Consider the following 20,072-nt stretch of genomic DNA (forward strand, 5'->3'; position numbering starts at 1 on the left):
TGGAAATTAGTCCATCACATTGATTGGACACTCATGCCATGTAATACCACATATTGGAATATGTGATATCAAGAGAGGAGACTAGTCTTGTCTTCCACGAACTTTCAGGGGTTCAGATAAATATATAAAAACACAAATGACCGAGATAGAATTTCCAAAGACTAGCTCCTCCACTGAAAACCTGAAGCAGAAGATTCCTTTCCCTTAAGTTTGTTCTGGCCCTCTATAGGTCATTAGCAACTTGATAGAAAAATAAGGAAAAATAGACAAAACAGAGGGAGTTTATTAAATTGATTTGACTTATAAGGCTCTCACCATTGAAGAACAGCCAGAAATTAAGTTAGAATAGCTCTGAAATTATCAGAGTGAAAATGAGATTCCATTTGTAAAGATTCTGTTTAAGTACAGAAAACTATCTAAAGCTGTCTGAATAGCTATAGGATGGAGTCCTTTAGTGGAAAGGATCAAGGAGAAGGAAATATTCTTCTTGTCCGAGAACTTCCCTAGCTCCCATGGAGTTCATGTAGGTTTTCACATAGAATCACAGATTCTCTATATTTGCTGGATCTTCCTGAGGTCATCTTATCACTGCCCTTCCCTAAGGAAGTATATAGGCTTTTCTCAAGCCTACACAGATGGAATGCTGTCTGTTGCAGATCTTTAGGGATGGGATTCAGCAGCCTCCCTCAGCTATCCCACTCAATGATAGGAACATTCTTCAGTATCAGAAGGTTTATTCTCTTATTTTAACTTGAATCTCTTTGGATCTACTTCAAGTAAATTTGAACTATTCTCCCATCCTCCCTGTTGAGGCTAAGGGTGCGTAGGGGTTTTCTCCCTAACCACATTATCTTCACATAATCAGATAATATCTCTTCTGTTGGTGTCATTTTCAGACTTCCCTGTTTTGATTTGTGAAGAGGCAATAATGGCACCTATATCATCAATCCCAGAGGGTGAAACTCAGTCAAGGCCAAGAAGACAAAACCCTTAGATGTTATTGGCTTTTGGAAACCTAGGATCTGTTGTTCCTCTGATGATTAACTTTGTCTTATGTTTTGAGCATTGAGAGTCAAATAGCCATTCTGGTCTGGTTCCAGAACTAATCTGGATAGCTCTTAATTATCTGCACTACCTGAAGGCAGCCATAGACTACATAATCGAAACCCAATACATAAGCTAAAGACTTACAAATTTTTAAGACATGTGCTTACAAATGTATAGACAGATTTGGCTTTAGCACATTTTTTTTCTGTTTCTTTGTATGTTTACCTTCCTAATTTTGTATTGCTTATGGCACTATTGACATTCACTTGTACTTTAGTTTATAATGGGAAAGACAGTTCATAATGTTTCAATGTCTGGGGGAACTCAAATATTCCTACAGGTAATTGAGTGTAAACTATATTCTATTTTTTTTCTCTGCAGAGAGTTTTCAGTTCGATAAGAAAAGTTTCAGGAATCAAGATCATCTCAGGTACACCAGAGTGATGGAGCTTAATGAAATTAATTCAAAATTAAAATTTTGAAAGTAGTGGGAGAGTTAGACTCTGATATTTTGTCCTAAGTGAGGGGGTCATCAGTGTGGAGAATACATAGGACTAGGTAATCCAAAAATTAATTTACAAGTAGCTAAATGTAAATTGAGAAGTGGTATGGTGTAGTAAAAAGAGCACTGTATTTAGAGGCAAGAGACCTGAGTTTGAATCTGGCTGTAACACTAACCTCATCTTTGGCAACTCACTTCATTTTCAGCTTATTTCCTGGTCTGTACAATAGGAGATAATAATAATTGCTTTACAAGGTTGTTGTGGGGAGAGTGCTTTGTAACCTTAAGATGTTCTATAAGTAAATTGGATTTGGAATGCGTCTTTGATGACATATATTTGCTTTTCCGATTATATTTGGCTCGTGGTGATTTGATTTTTTGCGGGGCAGTGAGGACTAAGTGACTTGCTCAGGGTCATGCAGCTAGTAGTGTCAAGTGTCTGAGGCCGGATTTGAACTCAGGTCCTCCTGAATTCAGGGCTGATGCTTTATCCATTGTGCCACCCAGCTGGTCCTTGTGGTGATATTTTTTTTGTTTATTTATTTATTTATTTTTTTAAGGGCAATGAAGGTTAAGTGACTTGCCCAGGGTCACACAGCTACTAAGTGTCAAGTGTCTGAGGCCGGATTTGAACTCAGATCCTCCTAAATCCAGGGCCAGTGCTCTATCCACTGTACCACCTAGCTGCCCCCCTTGTGATTTTAAAAAGAATTTGTATTTCCCAAGAATTAACTAGATGGTTCCCTATCAAGCACCTCTTCCAATCTAAATCCTTTGCCATTCAAATGCTCCATAATCTGTTCCTAGTTTAACTATCCAACCTTATAATAGACTCCTACCCAAAATGTACTAAGTTCCAGTCAGGTTAGTGGTGCTCAGTAGTGCTTATTCATATACCAGTGTGTCTCTGTCTCTGGAATGCCTTCCTCCATCCTGTTCAATAACACAAATTCTACCAGTTGTTCAATACCCACCTCAATTCCTGTGTCTTCCCTGGACCACAATAGGTCTCTTAATATACATTTGGCAACTAGTCATGTGTACCCTTATGAAATCTAATATGTTGTTATGTAGCTCTTCTCACACACATACACACACACACACACACACACACACATACACCTCTCCAAATAGGTTAAGTTCCTTTAAGGAAAGACTTTTTATTTATTTATTTTTTAATTTCCTAATACACAGTGCCTTATGCATAATATAGGGCCTCAAAGAATATTAGCTAATTCATGCTAAATAATGTACCTGGTCCCTGTCCTTCAATATCAGTGATAGAGAAGTCAGGGAATTAAAAGATCATTGCCAAATTATAGGCATGCATTATAGTAAAAGGCAGTGGTTGTTTTTTTACTTTGGAAGATGCACTGAGTTAGAGAAACATTTTATGAAAGAGTTGAGTTTGAAACCTGGTCTCACTGCAGCGCTAAAAGGAGGAAGTCAAGGTAGTGAGTAAATTATGGTGGTGAGAAAGCCAGGGTTGTTTATTGGAAATATCACTGGACTAGGGGTTAGGAGACCTGTGTTCCAGTTTTGATTTTTCCACTAACTTGCTGTGTGATTTCAGGCATATCATTCCACCTCTATTCATCTAAGTTTTCTTATCTGTCAAATGAGAGGAGACTGGGCTAGTTGATTTTTGAGGTCATTTCATCGCTAGCATTTCAGGATTCTATGATTCAAATTTGTTTTATATAAACTGTGTGTTCCCAATATCTAGAATGGTTCTCTGTACGCAACAGGCATTTAATAATTGTTTATTGAATTAATGAAAGTTGCCCTTCTCAGTTCTCTATCTTCACTCCAAATAGAACAGAGCAGGAGTTTCTGGATCATGTGAACAGAATGAAAGCCCAGGCCAGCAATAAGAAGGAAGTGCTGAATATAGAGCCCTGTCAGTGTGGGCTTATCTTGGAATTAGTTCTTTCACCTCTGACACAACATTGCATAATAATTGAAGATAATGCCATTGCTTTCTACTACTTGCTGGAGGCTGCAGCTGCTTCTTTGTACATGTCAGACAATTATATGGTGAGAAAATTCTGCCTTCCTCCACCTGCTATGTCTCTCATTTTATGTCCTTTGATTTAGGGGAATTTGAATGAATTTTTTTTTTAAATTTCCAAATGGGAGATAAAGAGAAAAAGGTAGAAGTGAGAGAGGAGATGAAAAGGTCTTAGGAACAAACAGAAAATCAGAGAGGCTAGTGAATAATTAGTAGGAATGAATGTAACATATTAAGTAAGACTATCCCAAAAGTTAACTCTTCCTTTAGGACTTGATAGAATAAATGTGAGGTGTAAGCCAAAGACTCCACTCCTTTAACTCTAAACCAAACCTAATTTTAATTCTAATCTTAACATTTACCATATTTTACTTTAACCCTGAACCCAGCAATTCCAATTGTATTCTCTTATCCCCATCTCATCTTCCTGGCTTGAAGGCATTTTTTTACTTGAAGAAAGCAACCAGCCTGTTGGGACAGTCCTCAGCATTCTCCTTAAAGAAACCTAAGCTGAAGATCAGTCAATTTGAGGAAGCTACTTTTTGCAGTCTTCGGGCAGAGGTGAGAGTAGGGAAGAGTTCTCTGAGGCTTTGATTGTTCTCTGAGAAGTTCTCATCATTTCTTTGAAGTCTACTTCTATTAGGAATTATCTCTAGGTGTATCTGCCTCTGAAGCCTCTTTAATTCTCGTATACTATCAGTTCCTAGTTGTACAGGGCTATATACATGGCAGTGTTTTACTTCCAGTGTGACTTTTTGTAGTCACTCAGTCCATTTCTCAGTTACCTTCTTCCACTTTGTGGTTGGGGAACACAAAGTTATTTTTAGATTAGCCTTCTAAAACCTAATGAGGATAAGTAAATCTTACACGTGCAGTGTATTTGAAAACTTAAGGGATCGTTTTTGAATTGTCCACTATTGTTGGGTTATCTGTGGTTTTGTTCCTTTCAGTTAGTCTGGAGAATAAAGAGCATGACTATGTCATGTCTCCTCCTGAATATTCTGTAGTCAAGTTAATTTTACAGCTTTCTTATGGAGCATCTATCTTTGAAACAACTTAAAATAACCTTCTTCATTTTTTAGTTGTTCCCTCCACCAATATTGCCCCTCAGTCCTCTCCTAGCCCCCCGCCCAATGTCCTTCCTGTACACCCCTTTTGTCATTATCTCTGGAAGTGACAACTGCTAGAAAGGTAAGGACAGGGCTTGATGATGACTCCAGTCCACTTCCAGGCACTCTGGAGGCACACAAACAGTTTTCTTCCAGCTCCCATCTAAATCACCACTGGCCTTGGCCCTGGAGAGTGTATTCTAGTCTAGAGCTCAATCTGTGCCCTACTGATAGATGCATAGGAGAGGAGAATGGAGCGCACTTTCTTGGGTTTCTCTTTCTCATGCTTGCTCTGTCTCCTTTGCTCATAGATGCACTTGGAGATTGGTCATGGGTGTGGCTCTTGTCCCAGGAGTCCCCTCCAGCTTTCCACTGGTCCTAATTACGCCTCCGCTAAAAAAAAGCTTCATTGGGATTCGCTGACCCCAGGCTTCATGTGCTGTTTTCTCTCCATGCCCCTACTCTATCTTCTGTTTTGCAGGTGTGTTTCCACATGGGGCAGATTGCTTTGGCCAAGAAGCTGGCTAGGCAGGCTCTCCGGCTGCTGCAAAAGAACTTCCCTCGGACTTGGCTTGGGCTGATCTTCCAGTCCTTCCTGGAAAAGTGGCGGCACTCCCGCTCTCAGAGGCAGGCCCCTCTAGACTGCAGCACCAAGTGAGACGCTGGGGCCCAGTATCCCTGATTCCCTCTTCAGTCACAAGGCATCTCTAGCTAATCTAGGGTCAGGATTTTGGGCATTTCTAGGACTGGAAAGGTGCCAGCACTGAACCTGGTCACCCAAGTGATTATGTTCCTTCTTCCTCCAACTAGTTCACTGTTGTAATAGAGTAAAAGCTCATTTTCCCTCAGTAAACTTTGGAGTCATAACATCTTCAGATGAGTTCACCAAATTTTGGGGGAGAAGGATACTATTAAATTGTAACTCCACAATTAGTTAGCCTCTAGACCCAAGTGTAAATGAAAAACACATTTAATCAAAATAATAGCAATTCAAAGATTGTACCTTTTTAAAAAAAGCTTTCTCTTTGACTACTCTGCTTGTCAGGAGGGTTAATTTTAAATGGAGTGGAGGGTCGGGAGCAGTGGGAAGCCTGGGCCTCTTCCAGGTTTGTTGGTTCTGGAGATCGCCCCTTGCTGAGTAGACTTACATTTCTTCTGGTGGAGGGTGTGCCAACCACCCCCACCCCCCAACAGTGAGAAAAAGTTGGCAGTCCTGCAGCAGCGAGTGCGCTGCCTCTCCTTGCTTTGGCAGCTCTACAGCTTGGAAACCACAGCCAGCAGTCGCAGGTTTTCCTGGCTCGCAGCCCTAATGCAGATGAACTCAGCTGAAGAGTTTGTGAACCAATCTCAGGTGGGTTCCTCCTTTACCCCTCACCTGGGTTTATGGAACTAAGAAGTGAGGGAGGGAGGACCCGGTGAGACCATTCTCTGAAGGCTCCTGCTCTTTGCATATCTCCCTGATGTCCTCCCTCAGCTCTGCTTAGCATACCTAATCACGTGTCCAGCTTCTGCTTAAACCCAGAGAACAACAAAAGAGGGATTCACTAAATTTGGCCCTTTTTTCTTGAAGTCTATATGAGTATGTGGCACCTGTGAATAGTGAGGGGTAGTTCCTTCTAGGTTTTAAGGAGGCAGGCAATCAGTGCCTTGGGGAAATAATCTGTATGTAGACTCTTATACTGGGCTATGTGTGGGAATGCTGAAGGGAGTGAAGTGCCAAGCAATCTCATCATCTCTTTAGAACTATAGGACATAACAGAGAAGAAAAAAATAATTAGAAAGTAACATGAACAGTGGAAATTGAGTTCAAACTATAATGAAACAGTGCTGTTTAATTCATTCAGTTTGTTACAATGCAGCATGCTGGATGCTGAAGTTTATGGGGGGGGGGAGAAGAGTAGTGAGTCAGGTGGGTTTAAATAGCACAGTCTCATTAGAGAAGGTGAGGTTTGACAAATTTTGAAGCAAAACATTAGGAATCAGTGAAGGGGGGAAGAAGAGTAATTGAGGAAAATGGCCTGGCTAAAGACATAGAAGTGAGAAAGGAGCAAGTTTTGAATGGGGTAGAAGGCAAAGTTGGCTGGAGTGATAACTTGAGAAATAATAGACAAGTGCAGTTAGTATGATGAAGGGCAGGGTGGTAGTTATGCCTTGAATTCCAGACTGAAGAATGGAATTGTTTAAAATATGCATGAGCAAAAGTGAACAACTTTTGCTATTTCCTCACATTTCCTGTGAAATAGGCGAAGTAAACATTGTTAAACCAGTTTTACAAATGAAGAAACAAGTCACTTGCCCATGGTCACTCAAACTAGGAAAAGTGAGGCAGAATTCAAACTCAGGCTTTCTAACTCCAAATTTAATATTCTTTTCACTATAATAATTCACATTTACATAATGTTGCTTTACTCATAATACTCCTGTGACATAAACAGAACAAATATTAGTACTACTCTGTTACATATGAGGAAGCTGGGACTCATAAAGGTTAAATGACGTGTCTGTGGTTACACAGCTGCTAAATGTTGGAAATGGACTTTAAATAAAGTCTCCTCATTCTAAATCTAACGTTTTTTCTGCCACATCATGATGCTTCTGCACACAAGAAGATGTGTGTTTTGAGGCTGAAAGCATTTTATACCTTTGTTTGTTATCCCTCAGATTATCTCAGCCTATGTGGACTTCTCCCAGTTCTCCCAAAGCATGGGCTACAAGGATGAGTGGCTGCACTATGAACTGATCGCTATCCAGAGGAGTATACAATGTACCGTTTCCAGAGAGGGCCTGCTGGTCACAGCTCAGCTCATGCAGGCTTTGGCCTATAGCAAGCTCTGCCTTGGCCATCTTGACCTCTCCATCCACCTGGGTATGGATGCTTGGGATAGGTAGTTGAAGGGATCTTAGAGGATCAAGTGTTAGACAGAATTAGGTCCCAGTCTATGTTTTCCAATCCCCTGCAGGTTATCAGGCTCAAGCAATGTTCAAACAACTTAGAAAACCAACCCTGGAGTATTTGGTCCTTTCGGTTCTCTTCAGATCTGCATTTCTGAAAAACAAGTATTAAGACTATTTTACATTATTGTATTCATTGTCTGAGAAGGGTGGGTTCTCCCTAAGAAGTAATTCCTGGCCTAGAAGGTGGATGTGAGGAGATAGTTTCCTAGCCACTTGAGGAGATTTCATAGTATGGAGAGTGAGTAATTAAGGACCCAGTGAGGGCTGTCTCAGATTACTCAGCACAGCGTATTTGTAAAGTATATGTTTGTGGGTTGGTTTTTTTTTGTTGTTGTTGTTGTTGTGTTGTATTTTGCTTTTTGTTTTTCCTGGAGGAGATAGGAAATTGCAAATCTTCTGAAAATCTAGTGATTTGGGCATTAGATTTTTACCAAAATACTTGTTTTGTGGGGTGTGGAATGGGAACCATAGTATCTGATCTTGGGTTCAGATATCCCTGATAAGTAGAATAGTATATTTGATTTCTGAGGAATGTTCAGATGTCCTTCTGGTTTGATATTTGCCCCATTTCTACCTTATTCCCATGCCCCAAGTGGTTCCAGTATTTGTGTCTTCAACAGATATGGCTTGTGTGTCCATGTGCTGGAAAGCCAATGGGGGCTCATTTCTCAGAGTGACAGTGTCCTGGGTTTAGCCTGCTTCTATTCTTCCTGCTTAGATTTATTGCTCTATGGTGAAGGTGAGTGTCATCCTGGGGTCTGTGGCAAACATGGGAGTCATCAGGCTTCTGGCTGGGCTCTGGGTATAAAACATGAAGAAGGTCCCAGACCTTATTCTCAAGCTCAATACAGCTTTCTGAACTCTCAGACTTAAGAGAAAACCATGTTGTTCTTCAAGAATACCTACCTTTCCTTAAATGTTGATGATCCTCCTTCCCACCACCCTCCACATCATCCACTTCAGATGGCTTGAGTTCTGTATCTTCCCACAGGATTGCTTTGTCGGCCCTTTGGCGAGTGCCTCCGATTCATCCAGCAGTATGAGCACAGCTGTATCCTGTCTTCTCAGAGCAATGTCATGTTGGGTGTCCATTCTTCTCTGGCTATGTGGTAGTGTGGGGCAACAGAAGCTCAGTCAGAGCTGGGCTGGGAGATGTAAGGGGCTTCTAGAGAGAGTTAGTCACCCCATGGCTCCAGGCAGGACTCCTCTGCTCCCATTGAGGAAGGAGAGGGGGCTTCCAAAACTAAATAAGAAAACAAATGAATTCATTTCCTAAATATTCACCAGGAGGGTTCTTACACATTTAACATGCCATTAGCATGGGAGGGGGACAGAGGAAGCATTAGGGTACTATTAGATGAGGTTAGTAGTTAGAATTTAGGATTGGGAAAGGGAGAAATGAATGTCCTAATCACCCTGCCTTGCCCCACCGTGGCCCCCACCCCTGCCCCTGTCCCCCTCTTTTTTTTTGGTGAGGCAATTGGGGTTAAGTGACTTGCCCAGGGTCACACAGCTAGTAAGTGTCAAGTGTCTGAGGCCGGATTTGAACTCAGGTCCTCCTGAATCCAGGGCTGGTGCTCTATCCACTGCGCCACCTAGCTGCCCCCTCCCCCTTCTTTTTTAAGCTTTCCCTGTGTGAAAAACTTTTGCAGGTCTCTTCAGATCCAACAGTTTTGCACTGGGGAAATGGGACTAAGCACCAGTTGGTCCCTGAAAGATGTCTTAGAAGCTTAAGGACAGGTTCAATGTTTTTTTTTGAGAGCTGTGGAGGACATAGGAAAAGCTGATAACAGTAGCATTCTCTCTGTAGGTTTGCTCGGCACCATCAGTGGGACCTATTTGAGCATAGCTTCTCTAAAGCCCGCCGGCTAGTGGACAGGACAAATGCCTCCCTGTTTGGTACCCATGGTTTTGTCCGATTCTTAGAGTGCCAGGTGATGGCATTACAAAAAGTCACCGAAGATGCATCTAAGCACATCCCAAAGACACGTATTCGAACACTTAAGGTGCCCACTTCCTACTGTTCATACCCCATTCTTTCTTCCCACCAAATCATATCCATCCTTCTCTTGAACTCACTGGTTCTGTATTCATCATTCTCTTGCTCTTCTTCTCCAGTAGGCGATCTTGTTCCTGAACACCTGTTCCGTAATAGTTCCTGTTCTTATCTTCTTTTCTCTCCCAAACCCCAAACACCTCATGCTCCTTGTCCCCTAAGGGAGCCTTTGACCAAGTCTATACTTGACCAAGCCTCTCATATCCCTATCCCTCAAGCTGCAGTCCCATTCTAACTCCTCCATGTCTAAAATCTAACTTGGTAACCTACTCTACCACCTCTAGCCCCCTACCCTGGATCTGAGCATATTAAATAAATGTTGGGAATAGGAAAGGGGATGTCTAGCCTTGAAATAATGACCCAATCCTTTTTCTTGTAGTACTTTAAGGAGTTCTTCTCTCGCTGCTCCACCAGCCCTGTGTATCACTCATGGGTCCACAAACTTAAGGCAGCTGTCAGTTTGTCAGGGCATGGAGGGACTGGAGCAGCCCCTCTGGCCACTGTCTTCAGACTAGACAACACCTACCTGCCCAATACCCAGGTGAAAGAAGCCTGACTGGACTCGAGCACCTCTAGTCAAGGGAGTTTAAGCCTACATGGTGAGAACCCATTTCTAGAATTCCTTTCTAGTGAAACTTTTAAAGAGTCTGAGTTTTCCAAGTGAAAATTAGACAAAGATTGTACCGATGAGCTGAGGATGGGCACAAATTCAGCAATTTCTCTTTCCTCCAAAAAGCATTATGTTTATCCAGTATACCTGGACACAGTCTCTTCTGCTTTTGACAGCAAAAGACCCACAGTCTCCCTCAAGTATTATTATTAAGAATTATGAAATTCTTGGAGGTCAACAAAATTTCTGTATCATAGTTTGTCCTTTGTCATAGGGAAAATGGAGACTGGCTATTATTTACTGAGTGACAAGGAGCACTGAAGGGCTAGGGGATGGTTTTTTAGTCTCCAGGAAGGTTAATTGAGAGGTGTGGACTCAAGAAAGAAGAGAAGGGTCAGAATCTCTATTGTGTTCATGTTTTTGTGTCCTCTTTATTATAGCGTCTTACATTTCTCTCACTCCCAAGGCTCTGAGTTTTACATTTGCCAAATGATATTGATATTCTTTGTGTACCTACTTTCAGAATTTGGCAAAACGGATGGTGCTAAGGAATAGAAGACTAAATTAAGAACTCTAGAATATATACTAAACAAGGATGAGAAGGAAGTACAAGACATATGTTAAAACATACAGCTATATGAAATGATAATATCCAGTTGTTATAGATGACACAAAGAAACTAGTTGAGTTCTGTTTTTTTTTTAAAAACACTGCTCTACGATTTTTATTGTATAGTGTATATATTAGATTTCTCAGTCCCTACTATGTATTTATAAAATTTCAATAAAAGCCTGTTTCCAAGAAATAGCATTGGTGTTTATTAGCTCCTGATAGATATCAGTATAACCGGACAAAAAGTTAGAGGCTTTCCTTGGCTGATTTTTTTTTCTTGGCTGATTTTTAGCCAAACCAACCCTACCCTTTAAGATCTCAGAGGGGTATCAAGTCATAGAAACTTACAGGTGAAAGATACCTCTGAGTTCATCAAGTCTAACTCCTACCCAAATAATACTGTCTATAACCCACAGAAATATGTTTAATGTGATTGTACATATATAACCTATATCAGATTACTTCTTGTCTTGGGGAGGGGAGGGAGGGAGAAAAATTTAAAACTAGAAGTCTTATAAAAACAAATGTTGCAAACTATCTCTAAATGTAATTGGAAAATAATAAAATATTTATATATAAAAAAGAAAAATTCAAGATAAGGAAAAAAAATAAATGGTTGGTAACTGAACACTGATCAGCATTTTGAAGTTTTTCAGGGTTGTTTTCCTTTACATGATTGTGGTGATAGAAGTTGTTTTCCTGGTTCTGTTCCCTATCAGTGCATTTTCCCAGGTTTCTCTGAATCTGTCATAGTCTTCATTTCAAATGTTATTGCATTCGTATACCAAAATTTGTTCAGCCATTCCCTAGTTGGCAGGTACCCACTTTGTTTCTAGTTCTTTTTTACAACAGTATTACTCTAACTATTTTATGCATATAGTTCTTTGTCCTGTGTCTTTGATCTCTTTGGAGAAAATGTTAGTTAATAAGCATTTATTAAGTGCCTACTATGTGCCAGGCACCACCAATAAACACTGGAAATATGAAGTCAAAAAGTAGCCCCTGCTAACAAGTAACTTTCTGCCTCGTGGGGGAGACAACATGCAAACAACTATGTACAAATAAGACACACAGGGTGTTTCAAAAGTCTTAGTGTAGTTTTAAGCTTTGACGACTTAACTACAGAAGTTTTAGTAGCTTCTAAGATCCCAAGGACTGTCTTCAGTGAGTAGTATTCAGGAGGAGGAAGTACAAGAAGAATGGATTCTCATGCACATAGTCCAGGGTCAGATTGGAGCTGGAAATCAAACCATTTGTGGCCATGATTTGATGAAAGGAAAATAGTTCTTCAAATAGAAAGCTTAAAAGGTGATGCAGATTTGTATGATTCAGCTTCTACCCTTGTTTTGGTGAATATGAATTAAGTCTTAAGCTTTAATAGCTTAAAACCGCTCTAAGACTTTGGGACACCTTTATAAGGGACAAATTAGAGAAAATCTCCAAGGGAAAGCATTAGGATTAAGGAGGATTGGGAAAATTTTGTAGAAGTGGGACTTCAACTGAGACCCAAAAGAAGCCAGGAGGTGAGGATGATGATGAAAATGCCAGGCATGGGAGACAGCCAGTGAAAATTCCCAGAGTTGGGAAATGGAGTGTCTTATGCAAGGAACAGCAAAGAGGCCAGTGTCACTGGATCACAGACTACATGGGAGTGAATACTATATGAAAAGTCAGGAAAAGTTGGCAGGGGCTGGGTTACAAAGGGCTTTAAAAGTCAGAAGATTTTGTATTTGCTCTTGGGGCCGTGGGAAGCCATGGGAGTTTATTGAAAAGCAGCAAGACAGACATAGACTTGTGCTCTAAGAGTATCACTCTGAAAGCCGAGTAGACTAGAATTGGGAGAGATTTGTGGCAGACAGACCAACCAGCAGGATGTTATAATAATCCAGGTGTAAAGTAATGAGGAACTTGTGCCAGGGTTATGAGAGTGTTTATGGTGCTTATTATGAGAGGCATTACAAAGGTAAAAATGATAGGACTTGGGGCGGCTAGGTGGCGCAGTGGATAAAGCACTGGCCCTGGATTCAGGAGTACCTGAGTTCAAATCTGGCCTCAGACACAGACACGACACTAGCTGTGTGACCCTGGGCAAGTCACTTAACCCCCATTGCCCTGCAACAAACAAACAAACAAAAAAATGATAGGACTTGGCAACTAGTTGGATATGGGGATTAAGAGAATGAGGAGTCTGGGATGGCATCTAAGTTATGACTGGGAAAGATGGTAGTACCCTTCACAAGAATAGCCAAGTTCAGAAGAGGGGGGCTTTGAGGGAAAAGATATGTTCTGTAGTTATTTTGAATGTAATTTCTTTTTGCATTTCTTCTGCCTGTAATTTGTTAATAATATGCAGAAAAGCTGATTATTTTGATAGGTTTATCTTATGACTTTTTGCTTTATTTAAGTTATTTTATCAAAATTTTTTAGTTGCATCTCCAGATTCTCTAAATAAACTATTATGTCTGAAAAGTGATCATTTTGTCTCCCTTTTGATTATGTTTACTATTTTAAATTCTTTTACTTGACATGAAAATAACTAGCGTTCCTAGACTATATAAGATATAAAATAATAGTGGTGACAGTGTATATCCTTGCTTTATCCCTGATCTTATGAGAAAAGCCTCTAATATTTTTCCATTTTAGATAATTTTCACAATAAGTTTTAGATAGATACTATTTGCCACATTAAAGAAAGATCCATTTGTTCTTATTTAGTGTTCCTATTCCTTTTCAGTGTTTTTTTTTAATTTTGCCATATTCATGTAATTTTAATTATTTTTGTTGCTAGTATAATCCTTTATGTTTAATGCTTTTTTTGGGGTGGGTGGGGCAATGAGGGTTAAGTGACTTACCCAAGGTCACACAGCTAGTACGTGTCAAGTGTCTGAGGCCAGATTTGAACTCAGGACCTCCTGAATCCAGGGCTGGTGCTTTATCCACTGTGCCACCTAGCTGCCCCTGTTTATTGCTTTCTTAAAATTGAACTTAGCCTTAATTCTTGGTATAAATCCCTCCTTCTCATAGTATATAATTTTAAAAAATAAATTATGTTGCCATATCCTGTTTCATAGGCCTTTTCTGCATGACCTGCTTTCCAGCTTTTCTATCCCTTCCTATTCTGTAACAGAATACACATATAATATACTTACATAACATACATATATGTATAAGTGAATATATACCTATAAATTAACACAAGTATTCATATATAAAATAACAAAAGAAAGAATAAAGAAGTGAATTGTGAGAATTTATTGTGATTTGGGGACCCTGCCTTTGGGCTGAGATGAAAAAGCCTTAGGCCCTCAGGGTTTTTCTCTGTGTGAGATGGGCTGGTGCCCCTCCTGCTCCACTTCAGCAGTAGAGCTGAGAAGCCCCACAGGCCTTGGAGCCTTAGGGGGTGCGGGCCTGGCTGGACACTAAAAAGCCCCAGCTCCCTCCCCCCTGAGGGGATTTACCCCCAAGATCCCAGGCTTGCCCCTGCTGGCCCCTGGCACTGCTGTGCGGAGGCCCTGGGTACACAGTGAGGGGCACGGAAGGGAGTCTTGGGCGAGGTATGCAGGGGCCCCTTGAGACTCCGGCCGAGGCCCTAGGGCAGCTAACCAATTAGCTTGATGTGTGTACGGGCTTGGCCCCAGGGTTCCCAAGGCCGGCCACCCATCCATCCATCCATTTATTTATTTATTTATTCATTCATTCATTCATTCATTCATTTATTTATTTATTTTTTATTTTTGGTGAGGCAATTGGGGTTAAGTGACTTGCCCAGGGTCACACAGCTAGTAAGTGTTCTATCCACTGTGCCACCTAGCTGCCCCTCCCAAGGCCTTTTATATACCAGGGGAAGTTAGACGGTCAGGGGAGATGCTAGAAGAAGGTCGGTTGGTACAGAGGAGGCTAAGGAGACACAGGAAAGGACACCAGAGAAACAGTACGGAAAGAGAGGGGCCTTGCAGTTAGACGGTGGAGGAGGACGTTACAGAGACACTGAGAGGTCATATTTTACTTTTGTTGTCTTTATCCCTAAGTTTATTCACCTAAATAAATCCTTTGCTGTTAAATGGAAAGAGGCTGTTTGCTTATCAATTTGGGAGAAGCAGTTGTGGGAATTTTTAAAGGGCCCTAAGAGACTGGCTTAGGCAATTAATAGCAGTCAGATAGCCAGCCAGTCAAAAGTCCACAGATTAGGCCTAGTTAAAATATTTTTACATTTGAATGGTGACCCAAATGGGACTTACAGCCCAGATATAATTTTTCATATAGCCCATAGTTATAAAATTTACAGATTAGGATAAGTTAATTTTTTTTTACTCAGAATGTAAATGAAAAAAAATTTTAAATAGATTTCCAAAGTATATATTAACTTTGGCAAGATAGCAAGAAACCGGGGGCACCTAGGTAGCGCAGTGAACAAAGCACTGGCCCTGGATTCAGGAGGACCTGAGTTCAAATCCAGTCTCAGACACTTGACATTAGCTGTGTGACTCTGGGCAAGTCACTTAATCCTCATTGCCCTGCAAACAAACAAACCCCCAAACAAAATAAACCCACCACCACCAACAAGAAAAAAACAACAACAGTTTTGGGGGCAGGTAGGTGTCACAATGGATAAGGCACAGGCCCTGGATTCAGGAGGACCTGAACTTGACATTCACTAGCTATGTGACCCTGGGCAAGTCACTTAATCCTCATGCCCTGCAAAACAAACAAAAAGAACAAACAAACAAACAAAAACAAAACAAGAAAACCAGTTTTTCAGAGTGCACCAGGGCTTCCAGTGAGGAGGAGGCGAAGGTAAGTGCTAGATGGAGTACCTTCGGGTGCTGGGCCGGGGGCTCAGGCTGGTGAGTGGGCATGGAGGCATCTTTGGCCAAGTGCTCCAGCTCTTCAGGGTAAACGATGTGAGGGTTGGCACGTTAGTGGGTGAAGACAAATATGGAAACAAATACCATTGATATAGGAGGCAAAAAAGGGTTAATAGAAAAACCTAAGACCCAAGCTCTAATATAGATACTAGCTCTAAAAGGGATTCAGATCCCAGTTAATGGATAACTTATGTTAGGTTCTTGTACCCATAGTGATCAACATCCATAACAGACCAGAAGGGGTCAGGTCAAAATAACAATAAAGGAAAAAGACAACCTGTAGAAATTCTAATAAAAAATGATTATATTTTGAAACTAGCCATGGGAATCAGAGAGACATGCGCAGAAAAGGCCAAATTTGTCCCCAGATTCACCTTATGACCTGTAAACCCCCAAAACACACCTCCACTGAAAAAGGTACCCGCCTCGGGGGTTGGCTTAGGACCTCCAGGAACTCCAAATTAGGATAAGCCCTCCCTTGTAACACCCCTAGATGGAGAATATTATAATGAGTAGGACAGGTCCTCCCCTGTACCTCCCCAAGGTGGAGATTATTATAATGAGACTGATAATCAATTTATCTATACTATAAATATAACTGTCTTTTCTTTCACTATTTGAGAGATACCTTTCCAATATTCTGGTTCTCTCCCTGTGGTCACCCACAGTATTGCAATAAAACTTGGGAAACTGAGTCACTGAGTCTTGTAATTGTTTTGGGACGACTCACTATTAATTTGACCCAAATTCCATCCCACATCACTATGAAGACAACAGACAGTTTTTTGGTCTACATCGACGGGTTATCTACACCACTGAAATGAATGGCAAAAACACATTCTGGGGTGTGGATGGAAGCATGGTGCCCCCTGAATGTCATCGTTGGCTCCACTTGCATGACTGATGACCCTCCAACAACTGTCCCGCCAACTGCTCATACATAAGTTCATTTGGAAGAACCACAAATTCAACCTGAGTGGCGCTCCTGAACAGTATGTTCCCTATTCTACTACCCGAAAGAAGATTCAGTAATGGGTCCCACCTTTGGACCTAACAAATAGATGCAGCTGAGAGTAAAGCTCCAGCTTTGTTATCAGATGTGGGGTGTCTGTGTAAATTGTATGTGTGATGGCTAAATCCTTTAATAAAGTTGTATTGTGTCTTCAGAAATAAAAAAGATAGTAAAAAAACTATTATTTGTTTCTGTAACCCTTTCTGAACTTTCTTTTTGTACTATATAGGACTTTTGGGTTTTTTTAATTGTTGTGCTTTTTCCACTCTATGTCATTTCATGTACGTTTTTGTATTTCTTTGTAGTCTTCATGTTTATTTCTTACAGCACATTTATTAAAATTTGTTTAATTATTCCTGTCAATCAGACAGTCTCTTTCCCACTTTATTACAATCATATTGGATCTTCTAAGAACATTTTTGCACAGATGAATCAGGTTTTTTCCTATTAATAACTTCAGATCATAATTGTAGTGCTGATATCACCAGTTCCAAGGGAATTGATGTTTTTTAATAAATTATTATATAATTCTGAGTTTCTTTCTGAAAAGAAAGAACCAATTCACAAATTCACCAGCAATGTGACAGTATTCCTGATTTCCCACAATTAGGGGAATTCTCAACTTTCATTAACTTAGAAGGTAATGAGAATTTGTTTTGGACTTTGCTTATTTCTCCCTATGAAGTGTATAGACAACCCTTTTGAGTCATTTTTGGATTCATTATGGATCGATTGCAGTTGAACTAGATGGCTCAGATTATTGCTTGAAGAACTATTGTGGGAAGACCAGCCTCCTTTTGCTAGTCTGTAGAAGAGAGCCTTCATTTCACATTTGGCATTTTGGTGACTTTGCCCTTTTTGCCTTTTTCCTTTTCAGAGAACAGATCATCAATAAGCAGATCTAAGGGTAGATCTGGGCCTAGGGGTGGAAATGGTGGTTGTTGGGGATTGTGAATGGCTGCCATGGGGCAAAGGCACAGGTTGCTCCCATGTGGCCTGTGAGTTCCTAGACCTCAAGTTCTTGGTCTCTGGTTCCTGGATTAAGCCCTGGAGAGGAAGTAGCAAAGGCATGGATGCTTTCAACAACATGGCAGCAATGGAGAGAACTACATGGTCTAAGTGGTAGGTATTCCTGAACTCCAGCCTCCTGTAGAGAGGAAGGGGGCAATTCCTGACAGAAAAACTCCAGAAACAAGCCTTCTAGGAAAAGTCAGTGTGGAGGTTTCCTTCTGGAGAAAGAAAGATGAGTTCCTGGGTATCACTGTTCTCTTGGAGAAATAAAAGGATCCTAGAATTCAGCCTTCTAAAGAGGGAAAGAATTCCTCAGTAGTACTAGACTCATGGAGAGAGAATGGGATGCATGTGTCCCTCCTCCTTCTTTGAAATTGGATCAAGGAGGAAGTAATATGGGAGAAAACCGAAACTTGAATTTTGCCCTTTGCTATTACTGTGACATTCTGACATTGAAGATCCAGGGACACTACCTCTCTAGTAATCCCAGATGCATTTCTCTTATGGAAGTAGTCTTAAGCCATAACATCCTAAAGGTTGGATACCTGCCTGAATTCCTAGGTTGAGATAGGTTCTCACCAGAATGTTGAAGATTGCTTAGCTAGCAACCCAAACTTTTTTCCCTTCCAAAGTGAATGAAAACCACGAACTGGTACTGGGTCTAGAGTACTATATAGGCCTGGGGAAAGATGGTCATCATCTAAGAGGGAAAGGAATTATGGAAATTTTTCATGGGTTCCTATGATTTTTCTTTTCTGAACACAGAATGTAGTTTTATATATGTCATGTATCAAAAGTACCTTGAGTACTTTTGCCTGGAGCTGAGGACCCTTTTACACACAAGATTGGAGACCAAGACAGTGATGATATTTGAGCTCTACTTTGAGACTTCTCAGAGGATACCCTAAATGAGGGAAAACTAAATCAAAGAATGATTCGGAGAACTTCCCCCAAGATTTGGCCCAGAACCCCATGCTACCTGGGCCATGGTTCATACTGAGCATTAAATTTTATAATCTTTTACTATCATTGCCATTTTGATGTTTATAAGTTATTGGTGCAGAGTTGACTTAATTTGCGTTTCGCTAATTATTGGAAAGGTTGACCACTCTGTGGTTATTGATAAATTGTATTTCTTCCTTTGAGAACTGCTTGTTTATATTCTTTAGCCATATATTCATTAGAGAATGGCTCTGTTTCCCAAATTGATCAATAATCAAAGTATATGACTAGGCAGTTTTCAGAAGAAATTCAAACTATCACTGTTGTCATTAAGATGTTTTTCAGTCATGTCTCAGTCTTTGTGACCCCATTTGGGGTATTCTTGGCAAAAAATACTGGAGTAGTTTGCCATTTCCTTCTTCAGTTCATTTTACAGATGAGGAAACTGAGGCAAACTTGCCCAGGTCACACAGCTAGTAAGTGTCTGAAGCCTGATTTGAACTCAGGAAGATGAGTTTTCCCTACTCCAGGCCCATCACTCTCTTTGTGGTGCCACTAACCTGCCCAGCTATGAAAAAATGCTCAAAATCACTAATTACTAGAGAAATGCACATAAAACAACTCTAAGATGCCACCTCACACCCATCATATTGACAGAAGTAACAGAAAAGGAGAATGACAAATGCTGGGGAGGCTATAGGAAAACAGGTATATTAATGTACTCTTGGATCTGTGAACTGGTCCAGCCATTCTGGAAAACAATTTGGAACTATGCTCTAAAAGTTATGAAATTATATATACCCTTTGACCTAGCATTATCCATACTGGGTCTATACCCAAGCAAGATCAAAGAACAGGGAAAATGAACCATTAGAACACAGATATCTATGTATCTCTTTTTGTGGAAATTGAGGGAGTACTCATCAATTGGAGAATAGCTGAACAATTTTTTTCTACGTGAAGGTGAAGGAATACAGTTGTGGTGAAATGATGGAGAAGGTTTCAGATACTAAGTGGAGTGAGTAGAACCAATTTATACAATAGCAACAATATTGTAAAGATAAACACTTTGAAACACTTAGGGACTCTGACCACTATAATGAACAACCACAGTTGCTTTCTATGTCCAGAGAGAGAACTGATGGACTCAGTGCAAATTGAAGCCTCCTTTCTTCCCTTTCCCCTTCCTCATTTTTTTCCTTTCCCTCTCCCTCCCCCTCCCCTTCCCTTCCCTTTCCCCTTTTTCTTTTCATTTCCTTGACATGGCTAATGAGGGAATTTGTTTTGCTTGACTATACATATTTGCAATAGATTTGGGTTTTTTTTGACTTCTCAAAGTG

The 20,072-nt window shown here is 40.6% G+C and overlaps 1 protein-coding gene and 1 pseudogene across 1 annotated transcript in view; both read left to right on the top strand.

Annotated features, from left to right (window-relative positions):
* Nucleotides 1–10,931, top strand: part of LOC122753107 (adenylate cyclase type 10-like) — a 44,930-nt gene extending 33,999 nt beyond the window's left edge. The window contains 13 exon segments of the mRNA XM_044000222.1: nucleotides 1,429–1,477; nucleotides 3,367–3,586; nucleotides 3,999–4,121; nucleotides 5,151–5,323; nucleotides 5,834–6,020; nucleotides 7,331–7,535; nucleotides 7,630–7,726; nucleotides 8,245–8,363; nucleotides 8,616–8,733; nucleotides 9,435–9,630; nucleotides 10,060–10,279; nucleotides 10,814–10,903; nucleotides 10,906–10,931. Coding sequence (XP_043856157.1) covers nucleotides 1,429–1,477; nucleotides 3,367–3,586; nucleotides 3,999–4,121; nucleotides 5,151–5,323; nucleotides 5,834–6,020; nucleotides 7,331–7,535; nucleotides 7,630–7,726; nucleotides 8,245–8,363; nucleotides 8,616–8,733; nucleotides 9,435–9,630; nucleotides 10,060–10,279; nucleotides 10,814–10,903; nucleotides 10,906–10,931 — 1,823 coding nt within the window.
* Nucleotides 10,932–15,707: 4,776 nt separating this feature from the next.
* Nucleotides 15,708–16,838, top strand: LOC122754987 (annotated as a pseudogene).
* Nucleotides 16,839–20,072: the final 3,234 nt, after the last annotated feature.

The sequence above is a fragment of the Dromiciops gliroides genome, chromosome 4, assembly GCF_019393635.1.
Source record: "Dromiciops gliroides isolate mDroGli1 chromosome 4, mDroGli1.pri, whole genome shotgun sequence".
NCBI lineage: Eukaryota > Metazoa > Chordata > Mammalia > Microbiotheria > Microbiotheriidae > Dromiciops > Dromiciops gliroides.